General features: G+C 47.5%; 1 protein-coding gene across 1 annotated transcript; it reads right to left on the bottom strand.

The window, feature by feature from the left end:
* Positions 1-82: 82 nt before the first annotated feature.
* DCTN4 (dynactin subunit 4) lies at positions 83-11,192 on the bottom strand. Its single transcript, XM_065691072.1, has 13 exons — positions 11,035-11,192; positions 9,298-9,368; positions 8,823-9,001; positions 7,923-7,966; positions 7,103-7,210; positions 5,433-5,506; positions 5,003-5,115; positions 3,544-3,653; positions 2,454-2,527; positions 1,998-2,052; positions 1,427-1,534; positions 955-1,052; positions 83-316 (listed from the first exon to the last, which is right to left on the bottom strand). The coding sequence occupies exons 1-13, from the start codon at positions 11,167-11,169 to the stop codon at positions 103-105; spliced, it is 1,383 nt and encodes a 460-aa protein (XP_065547144.1). The 5' UTR covers positions 11,170-11,192; the 3' UTR covers positions 83-102.
* Between the last annotated feature and the right edge of the window lie 24 nt (positions 11,193-11,216).

The following is an 11,216-nucleotide window of genomic DNA, read 5'->3' as shown; positions in this document are numbered from 1 at the left end:
ACACACCACACATCACAAGGGAGCTCTCGCAGGACATTCCACCAGGTGCTCTCTTCACCGTGACGCGAGATCCCGTCCTGCGGCCAGCGGGGGTGGCAGCGCCTATGGGAGCACCGGTCCGAGGCTGAGCTCCACGTGGTGGGTGAGCCAGATGACCTCAGAGCTGTGATCACCTTCCTCGCTGGGCCGGATGGGAGCAGCGAGGTTTTTAAACTCGTGCTTCATCTTGAAACTCACGATCACTTCACCCTCTTCTTTCTGTGGGGTGACCTTGATGAAAACTCCGACCTTGTTGGCTTTTCTGAAGGCAATGACGCTGCAAGGCAGAACACAATGGAAGGCTGGCTCAGCCAAGGTCTCACACAATTGTTCTGGGAGATTTATTCTGACAACATACAAGAGAGATGCTTAGTTTATGGCTAAATATGCCCTGTTAGCACAGCTGCCCTGGGTTCTAGCTTCTTAACTTCACAGGCTCCTCCTGCCCCACAAATATTAGTATCTGCCTTTCTGTTGACACGTGTCAAACAGAACACCCTGCTTTGGCTCTGGGAGGTCTGTGTGTGGCTCTGCCCCAGGAAAGAGCCATAGCATACAGCTCGAGTTGCTCTGTAAGAAGCTGCAGAACACATTCTATTTTGGAGGCTGAAGGCAACTGTCTCACACCCTACCGCATAGTTCTCACTACTATGGTGAACCCCCTGCTTGCAAGGAAGAGGATAAGACACAGTATTCCAGGAGAGAATTAGTGCCACCACCAATAACAAGTGCTCTAACAGCACACTTTGCCTCAAAGGGAACAAATGTCTCCTAAATAGTCCACACCACATCTCTGAACCCCCCCAGAAACCTGGAAAAAAACCCAAACAAAACATCTCTCAGAGGAGAGTGAGTTACTTGGTTTAAGTACCAAGTTTTATGGAACAGGATTCCCACAGGACAAACAACACTCACTCAGGGTCATCCTGGAAGTCTTGAGGCTCTGCCAGCTCATCATATTCTGCTGCAGCATCTTTGCCAGCCAGAATAAGCTCCTTGGGAGGAACTGCCACCTGATACAGAACATGAAGAGAAGCTTTTCAGCTCTGAGCACCACCTACAGTGTGAGCAGGAGAGAGCCCTCCCCTTCCACGGGCTTCTTTACCACGGGTTAACAGAAAACCGATTCCTCCTCGGCTCTCCTCTGCTCCAGAGGTTACCACTCTACCAGTAAAATCATGCATTTCTCCCTCAGGTTCTGGATCAAAATGAGCAGGCAGTTTCAAACTACTTTCATGAGCTAATGATTGGTGACAGTCATTCAAGCTCCAAGGAGGAAAATGCAACACAGCCCAGAAGGGACTGAAGGCCCTATGAAAAGTGTGATCCAGGGAAGAATAAATGGGAGTGGTAAGCCTTGGGCTCCCACAGCAGGAGGGCACAATACCTTGGCAGTGCTGTTGATGTTGTCAGGGTCCCCCTCCTCGCACTCCAGCAGCGTGACATGTGTGACGTTCTCCACTGGATTAGTCAGAGTCAAGAGGACTTGGCTCTCCTGGGGAGATTCAGAAATCACAGTTCAAGAAGCAAATATTCTAAAGTTCATAGTCACTGTCAGCACGCCCATCTTCTGTGACTGATCAACACCTTCAAAAATCACATACACTCAAGGCACGGATAGCAAACACCTCCCGTCTGTAAGAAAGGTGCCAATGCCACACAGCACTCTTTCTTAATGTAAGAAATACACATCTTTGAAATGTAGCCAAGGTTTCAACTCTACACTTTCTATTCTTCAGATATTGATGTGTGCCTGTGATGCCAGACGTCACACTGTGCAGTGATCTACTGCAGTGATAAGTATAAGCAGCATTATTCTGACCAGTCCCTTCAACCCTGCTCACTGTCTAAATGGAGTGAATGAAGCCCTCAGGGAACAGCCGTCACACCGTGTCATCTTCCAAACAGATCCCACATCCCCACCTCCCAGCGAAAACATTTATGGAAAAACTACTGACCTTCATGTAGCGCAGGTTGGGAATGGACATGATTCTCACTTCAGGGATATAGTTACTACAAACAGAACAAAGCAAATGACCATGATGGTCTCTGTTGCTGTCTATAACTTGCTTCTCAAAGTAGAGGGATGTATTCACATGCATCCATCTCACTCATTCAATGCTGTTAGAGCCTAGCTGATATTAAGAACTAAAATGAAGTGCCCTTTTGCCATATAAGCCAAATCCTACAAATTCCTGCTGCTGTCTGGCGCTGGCACAGCATGCAATGTCTTTTCTTTAGCAGATCGGGAAGCAGATAATCTAAATGTATTTTAAGAGGTGATGATACCACCCTAAGAGATGATACAACCATGAGAAGTCAATTCAAGAGTAAATGAAACAAAAATGAAACTAGAAGGCATTAACTGAGCACAGATAGGCAGTTGTTCTCCCTAGTCCCCATATCTTACTTACACAGCAACCAGCTGGATCTTGAATTTGATAGATGTTGGATTGAATTCTGGTTTGCTCAGGTTATGTTCACAACTCTACAGAGACAAAGAGATTTTAGTCAGCACCAGAAGACAGTGTGCAGTCATGCACTGAAGAATGAGAGCTGCAAACACACTGCCACTAGCCAGGACATTACCAGCCTCTAACACAACACACATGAAAACTACCTTGGGACACATATAGCCATTGCTGTGCCAAGTTATAGACGCTCCAAAAATGTCACACCCAGCACTATCTGTGCAATGTCAGAAACATGGGATTTGGCTTAAGAACACTTGGATGCTCACTGACTGCAGGAGGAATGCACAAGTACTTGTAAGCCCTTTGACACATGCTCCAGAATCCATTAAAAAAAAAAAATCAAAGAGTTAGAACTCAAAGACTGATTTCCTGCTAAGGTACTCACTGAAATATAGGCTCAGCCTGACATGACTCACTTCTGAGAAAATATTCTGCATTTGCAAAGCATTCTGCATCTTAAATACTTACAAGAAGATTGCTCTAATACTCTGGGAACCAGATAAATCCAGTGAAACCACTGAGAACGCAAGCAGCTCTTTAAAGACCAAGTAGAAAGCCAACAGCAGAACTTGAATTTAATTCTTGTCTGTCTTCACTTCCCAGCTTTCTGCTTTTATTCTCTGAAATATCCCCTTTCTGCTTTCACCCTAAGGACATCTGCAGTACTCTGCACTCTCTCTCACTAATATGTTGTTTGCTGACTTTTGTCTTCAATAATAGCAGAAATATTTTAATCCTGAGTGTACTGGCAGCCCTCTACGATTCCCTGGCAGAGCACACAGACCTTTGTGTAAACCTACTTTGTGTCTTTATGCATCTTTGCACAATGTTGTCCTCCTTTCACAATCTTCATCACGTCAGAGACGTGACGACCTCCCTCATCTCCCAGTCCTGTTACCATGAATTTGGTTGAGAACTTTCAACAACCAGAAGCATCTGAGCAGTTCCTTTTGAAAAGAAATACACATTTCCCACAAGCCGAGTTGCGTGAGCCAGGAAAAAAGGCATTTCTTTGTGTTCAATTACCCACCCGACAGCGCAGCGAGCGTTTGATGAGGAGATGCTTGTGACGAGGGTAGAGCTGGGAGGCGCAGATGGGCTGGAAGTCAGGCTGCAGCAGGCGTTGGCGCAGGGTCGTCACTGAGTGCACAACAAAGCCAGGCAAATCAATGTCTCAGTCACTGAAACCTGAGCTAGAACCTACGTGCTGGCCTAAGAGCAAGTGTGACACACACTGTGTGGACATGCTACAATCTCTAAGAAACTCAATTTCACCTGCATCAAATAATCCGGAAGCCATTGGAAAGGATCACTGTTTCCAGCAGTGAACGGATGGAAGGTAAGAGCTGTATAAAGGACTGCCCTGACTGGGTACATTAACACAGGACCAGTGTCAGCCCAGGAGAAATGAGGGACCCTCATCTCTATTCAAAGCCCAGCTGGAATGGAAACAGAATTTGGAAATCATCTGGAAAATAAGTTCTTTCCCTGCCAAGGGCAAATGAGTTTTTGTTGCTTTGTTACCCTCACGGCTGGGTGCTGCATGAATACAATACACAGCTCCTCAGCAAAGAGTTTGCATAACTCAGACTCAGGCATAGAATTAGTGACTACATAGTTCCCAAGGCAAAGAACTCCCAGCAGCCAACATTTCCCATGGATTTCTCCCCCAAAACAGACTGCTCACTGTTCCCAGTGTCTAAGAGGCAGTGAGCCACCTGGCAGCCTTTTCCTCTCTGTAGGGAATCATGAAAGTTGTCTTCTTTACCATCATCATCCTCTCACAATGCTGATGGTCTCATGAGAAAAGGAGACCAAGATGATCTACCACTTCCCATAAACCTTTCATGAATTAATACTGGTGGACTCTGTAGGCCTGCAGGACAACCAAGAACATCTGTCCTACTTAGAGTCACCTCAGCAGGAAGTCCACTTTGCTTCCTGTACCTGCTGTTTCATCCCATTCACTCCCAAGTGTCACTGGTCAATTTACAGTATTGGCTGATTAAATCATGAGCCAATAACTGAGCGTAACCATGAGCTAAATAACTGGCAAGTGTACACAAGCTGGTCCTAGCTGTGTCAAAGCAATACGCAATTGTTACGTAACAGGTCAGGTTTGGTTCCAGCTCCCCAGCAGCTCAGCTACTCCTTATTTCCTGCTATTATATGCAAAAGGATGTCAGCTCTTTTCTCCATCCAAAAGTTGACACTTCACATGCAGAGAAATTAAGGTCAGCAAGTAAAGGAAACAACTGTTAAAAGGCCTGACGTATTTGGCTCCCAGATTGCCACATACTGCATGAAGCTGAGGCTGCATTCAAAATTACCATTTAAAAAGGCATAAATTTCCGACCATTTCTATCCCAGCATAAAAACTCCTACAATCTCAAGCCATTAGGAACCCTACAGGCAAGTTCCCAAGCACTGCCCATGTTATACAATGCAACATGGCAGAATACTAAGGTGACAGAATTATAAGGTGTTACCTTCTGTCAGATTGATTGGTCTTGTGTAGTAATCCTCAGGAAGAGGTTCCACTTCTTCCACTGCATCAGCTGGCTCAATCTTGATCTCCTTCTGGTCCTCTCCTTCTTTCAGGCTGAAATAAAGTGAGGGACAACTTGGTCATAAAATACAGCATGTGTGCTCTGACAGCCACCAACTGCATTGTAACACAGAAGGCAGCGAGAGCTGAGACTGTGAGACAACAGTAACTGCACAAGGATGTGAGCAGTCACTTGTTTCTCTGAGGAGAAAGCAAATCATCTGGAGCTGCTGGACAGAGGATTTGACATAGCTCTACTGCTCCAAAGAGCGCTCCTTTCATGGCTGTCTGCTGATGTGTTAGCATCTTTCTGAACTTGCTTTATTGCTCCCTCCCTATGCCTCCTACCTAGCCCCAACCCTGAGACTCACGAGAGTCCAGCGAGGGCACTGATGGGTGCGCCAGGCCTCTGGCGTTGCAGCCTGGTTCCAAGGCCGTATTTGTCCTACAAGGGAAAAAAGAACTATCAGCTTCTGGTCTGCTTCCTGCCAGCACAGAAAGACCTATTGCAAACTCATCCTGCATGACAAGCATAGGGAGACAAGCAAAGGAAAGCAAAAAGGGAAAGGTATTCAATGCTTCCCAAGATACTTTTTTTTCCTGTTCAAACTGCTAGTAAGGAGAAAACAATTATCACTGCACTGCAGATGGGGAGAGACAGATGCGTGTGGCCACCTCTTACAGAGCTTTTACTCTTTCCTTAAATCACCAGCCTGCACCACTGACACATTTTCCCTTGATCTAGTCTTCAGAGGTTAGATGTCTCTGAAGTATGCATCAGATGTCTCTGAAGTACTGAATGTCAAGTAGTCCAGAATAAGAGCTCAAGTGCCAAAAGAACAAGGTCAACATGGGTACGAATCCATCTGAAATGCTCTGTAGCACTACTAGAAGCAGCTGGAAGGTTCAGCCTCCTACAAGCCATGTTATCTACAGGTGCCTCTCAGCAAGCACTGCCAATTGGCAGGAATTGTTGAGCTACTCCACAGTTTTCTACAGCTGAACTGTACGCAGAATGCTTGGAGGCAGAAATCTTCCTTTTGGGCAAGACTGAAAACCTGAATTCTCACCAAATGAGAAGTGTGAGCATCAGCCTACCCTCATGCTTTTTCAAAGAGCAGAAGATTAATGTTAGTACCATTTGCCTCAAGCAGGCAGACAGCTATGTCCCAGCCAAGCTTTGTGATGGACTGCTCTTCAACTGGACATTACTTACCCGAACTCCCTGTTTGTAAACTAACAATAGATATTTGGGTTTGTAACCAATGTGACCCTCTAATGAGTCAGCCTTCATGTACATATGCTCTAGGCACATCCAAGTCTGGGGCCCTGAGGCAGCGTGAAGAGTGAGATCTGTCACTCCCCTTCACTAGGTACCAGGAGAGCTTTAACACCGGCAGAAACCGTGAAAAGACTTACCACTACGTGTATAGTGTGTTGCTGTGGAGAGCCCCCAAAATAGCAGCAGGTAGCAACGGAGACAAAAAATGCAGCCATAAGACAGAAGCAAGGGCACAGAGCAAGCACAGTTAATTAAGAAGTAGCAAGCATATGCAGTCACCCAGCTAAACAAAGTAAGCAGTTACCTGCAAGTTACAATAAACAAGTCATTCAAGCCACAATCAAGTCTTAAGGTTAACTTCAGTTGAGACTTCATGCAGAGAAGTGCCACACAATCCTGAGCTAATGGTTACTCAGCTACGGTATGCAACTGTCCTGAGAAAGGGCTACCACTGGGATTTGTCAATGGTTGCACTGCATTTCACTGCTGGATAACATACTCCTTCACATGGCAAGCGTAAGCCCTTCTGCATTATCAGAGAAGACTATTTTAGAGAGAGGCAGTGTAATACACAATAAATAATGGGTGTAAACCTACTTGTCCTTAAAGATACCCATGTGCCCTAGCTCATTTTCTCTACGTTGTTCTCAATTACAAAGAACTGAGCAGCCCTATTGTTCTACCAACTATGTAATTGTCCATGCTGAGGCTGCTGTGCATCACTCGTCCTGCTCCGTGAGCACAGTGCTCCCAGCTCACCGAGAAGGCCAGGGGCATGTAGTTTCGGCGTCGCACCAGCTTCTTCCGGTCCCGCTCGATCTTCTCTTTCTGAGCCAACTGCTGGTAGTACTCAACCAGTTTGTTAATCTGGAGGGATGAAAGAGAAAAGAAACCCAGTGAAAGGGGAACAAATGCCAGATGACCTGCAGTATTTGCTTGTGAAAAAGCTGGGCTGGGGTTCCTGCTACTTGTTTTGCTCTGTTCCTAGTCCTCTATTTTGAAAGATAGACATTAAACAAGCCTGTGTGTCCTAATGTATCTTAACCCATGCTGTGGGTGACAAACAGACCCTTCTTTGGAAGTGGCATCTGTCAGAGAGCAGTGTCCAATTCCCACTGTGCAGTCAAGCAACTGAGACTTTGCTCACACATTTGCCATGACTGGATGGAGCAATGTCATATGGGCAAAACTGAGTGATCTGAGGCTGATAACTCTTAGTGCAGAGCCCTAACTGGTGACAGGGAAAGGTAGCAAAGGTGCAGTCCTGTTTTCCAGATCCTAGACACACTCTTGATTGGAAAAGAGCTTTTTTCACATACATATGCAGCACATTCATTGGTGTTGTTTCAACAGCACTATTAGATCTGATGTTTTCAACTGTTAGAAATTATGTCTTCTGCAAAGCATATTTTATACTGCAATATCCACAAGAGAGCCTCTAAGAGGCCTTCCCTCTACTGAATTCAGATTAGGAACTGGTATCTAAAGGATCATATACATGCAGAAGAAGTGACTGAGGTGGCCTGGCACCTCTAACAGCTCTTTCTAGTTGATGCATCTTAGCCTTCCCCTCACTCACCCTCTGTGTGTGAGGATTCTCTGGCTCCTGCCAGCCACCACTAGCTGCAAGAGAAAGAGAGAAAACAAGGTCCTCAGGAGATTCCCAGACTCCACACAGAAATCACATCTAATACCCAACTACCTCAGTTTTATTCATGAAATTACATTCCCCATTCTGTTACAATTACCACTGTAATTCTGTAAGTTCACAACTGCACAAATATACACCTCTGAAAGCTTTTCACAGGCATGTTTGGGCTGAAGGAGCTTCCACAGCTTTTATACTGTGTTTTTAAACAACTGCTGTTTGAGAGATACTCGGGAGAGCAGCACCTAGGAGTCACTTTAGCAGCAGGAACATGAGTTAACAAGAATGGTCTCTTATTACTGGCTGCCCATGTCTCTGTATCTTCAGCTCCCAGTCTTCAGTCACATCAACACTGGAAGTCAGAGGATCTGCATGGTCTACTTGGTCTAGCCCTGTTTCTAGAGCCTGACAGATATTTTCTGCACATCTTATGCACCAAGAAATAGATGAAAGCTTGTTCCAGTGCTGCCATGAAAGAAAAACCAACTACAAACACTGACTGGCAACTCTGGAATAAGCTTAAGAGAACAAAAGTGATGGAAAATAAATTAGATGTTTATGCTGTCAGACTGAGTTGCTTCAAAGACTCTGCAGGTATATAAACAAGACCTCAGCTGTGAGGAGAGTGCACCAACTAAAAAGCCCCCTTTTTGACAGCTTTCTCACTAGTCAGGTAACATAAGGGTGGAAATGGGTCGTGTGTTCCATTAACTCAGCTCTTCAGAGGAGACTTCAGCAACAAACTGTTTTCCTGTGAATTTCCAACTGTGACTCAAAACCTAAACAGATACTGCATGTATCATGTAACACACGTCTTTCACTGTCACTTACCGACAGACTTATCAGCCATGCCAACATCCCGGGAAGTCCAGCGGCAAAATCCACAGGCCAAGTAATAGGCTTTCTTCATGGTAGTCTTGGCCGGGTCATCAGGGAGTGGAGCAGGAATGCTGGTGGCCCGGGTGGAAAGGGTGTGCATGCAGCAGGGGCAGTCAAAGCAGTTAGCACACCTGTAAGGAGGAAGGTCAATTAGACAGTGCTCTGGCAAGGGTCAGGAAAATGATCTGAGCAAGCAAATCAAGATTAAACCAACAGACTTCTCATCTTATGCAACAGCATTAGGGCAACAGAGCCATCAAAAGGAACAGGAATGGTTCAGAGCAGATGATCTTTAAGGTCCCTTCCAACCCAAACCATTCTATGATTCCATAAAATACTGGGTGATACTAAAATGTGTTATGAGAACAGGAGAAGGAACTGTTTAAAACAGTAAACCTTGATGAAAATAAAGCTAAAGCAAGCTTACCTGTTCTTTTTCAGCTTGGCTTCAGCTGAAGGCATGTTTTCCAGGCAGCTGGGGCAGTAGTGAGAGTCCACCTGATAAAGGAGAGGGCCACATCACACTTCCTGGTACACATTTGTCTAGGCAGCAGCATTCTGGCAGCAGCCTGAAACTCTGCCACATAACTGAATAGAGCTTTGTGACTGCCAGCAGACAGGGGAAGCCAGGAAGGACTTGAGACGCTTTTTGATATCTGAAATCGTAACCCATCTCAGCCAGATTTTAATCTTTAATAATGCAAGTCATGTTCCTTAAGTCAGGATGGAATAAACTATTCCATTTAGTAAATGGGAAAAGGACAACTGGGTGTTGACCTTCTGCAGTGCCCAGAATTCCATACAGGAAACAACAGGTTTTAATGTGATTTTTTTTCCATTTATATCTACATTTATTCTACCTTTGTAGTTCGACTGGTCAGATACACACATATTCCAAAACCCACTTCGTATCTGCTGTCACAAACTAATTTTGTCAGTTAAAACAACACTAACAAGAAGGGTGCCCCCTTCTTGATGAGGAAAATGAACCACTCATTGAACATGGCAATGCACAGTGACTACATTGGTCACGCTATAGCAAAATCATGACGGATGCAGCCTGGTGACAAATCTCTTTTCTACTCCCTGGAGGCTTTATCACTTCCAAAGAGAGATCTCCTCGGAGATCCGGGTTGCAGAGTCACTCTTTTCAAATCTACTGTAATTTCTTAATTCACACAGGCTTCCGCAGAGCGAGTTGTACTGATTTGATTATGGCAATGGGAGAAGTCACAGGAGCAGCCCTAGGTTCAAGGCTTGCACAAAAGCAATGCTCCATGCACCAGACCATTGCTCCAGCCTGATGCTCACCTACAGGCTCCAGCCATTCCTGGCCAAAAACTAACCCTTCACAGCAGAAACCCTGCTGCGGGGCACAAGCTTGTCCTGATGTTGATAAACTCGCACCACTCTTAAGCCTGGCACCATTGTGGTAACGAGCACGCTGCTTTGTCATGAGCATGGGCTTTGTTGGAGCGCTGCGAACGCAGCCACATCCAGCAAGCCCCGGGGGCCCGGCCGAGAGCAGCTCCCTCCGTGCGGCCCGAACCCGGGAGCGGGGCTCCGTGGTGGAAGCTCCCGACCCTGCCCGGTGGTCGCCTCAGGCCGGGCCCCACGGCGGGGTGTGAGGCAGTGGGTGCCCCTGCCCTACGCGGGGCTGGGGGGCGATGGGGCCGTCTGTGTGGGAAGGGGTCCCGCTGAGACCCACAGAGGGGTACGGGGGGCCCCGCTGCCCCGGTTGAGACCCACAGAGGGGTACGGGGGGCCCCGCTGCCCTGGTTGAGACCCACAGAGGGGTACGGGGGGCCCCGCTGCCCCGGCCGGGCCTCATGAAGGGGCCGCTCCCACCCAGCCGGGCCCTACACCGGCGGGGGGCACATGTCTTGCGAGGGAAGTCTCCTCTCAGCCAATCACAGCCCGTACTCCGTCGACGGACAGATGAGTGGAGCCAATCCCAAACAAGGCACCGCCCCTTCACTCCTCCACGGCCAATCACCCCCGCTGCATGCAGGCACCCTCACCCGCGTTACCAACCAATAGCAAAGCAGACCGCGAGTGAGCAGCAGGAAAGGCACCCAACCGGTGCGCGCAGAGAGCTCAACGTTCCTCCCTCGTCCCGCCCCATGCCTCCCGGTGCGGCGCGGCGCGGCCGGTCCGCCGTTACCTCGTGCGAGACGCACTCGAGGGAGCGGAGCTGGCGGCAGTACCGGCAGAAGTACAGCTGCGACAGCGGGGCGCGCAGCTCCTTCTCGCCGCGCACCAGGTACAGCACCCGCTCCGACTGCAGCAGCGACGCCATCTTCGCACCGGAGCGGCCGCCGCCGCTGCGCGTACGTCACCGCCTGA

The sequence above is a fragment of the Lathamus discolor genome, chromosome 10 (genome assembly GCF_037157495.1).
Source record: "Lathamus discolor isolate bLatDis1 chromosome 10, bLatDis1.hap1, whole genome shotgun sequence".
NCBI classification, from domain to species: domain Eukaryota; kingdom Metazoa; phylum Chordata; class Aves; order Psittaciformes; family Psittacidae; genus Lathamus; species Lathamus discolor.
The sequence above is the reverse complement of the archived record's forward strand: the minus strand, read 5'-3'. Positions and strand labels throughout refer to the sequence as shown.

Excerpts from the sequence above, each read along its gene's own strand:
- DCTN4 (XM_065691072.1), bottom strand. The coding sequence starts at position 11,169 with ATGGCGTCGCTGCTGCAGTCGGAGCGGGTGCTGTACCTGGTGCGCGGC. Across the intron at positions 9,002-9,297 it reads GCCAAGCTGAAAAAGAACAG|GTGTGCTAACTGCTTTGACT; the intron begins GTAAGCTTGCTT and ends TCCTCCTTACAG. Across the intron at positions 1,535-1,997 it reads CCAACCTGCGCTACATGAAG|GAGAGCCAAGTCCTCTTGAC; the intron begins GTCAGTAGTTTT and ends GAATCTCCCCAG.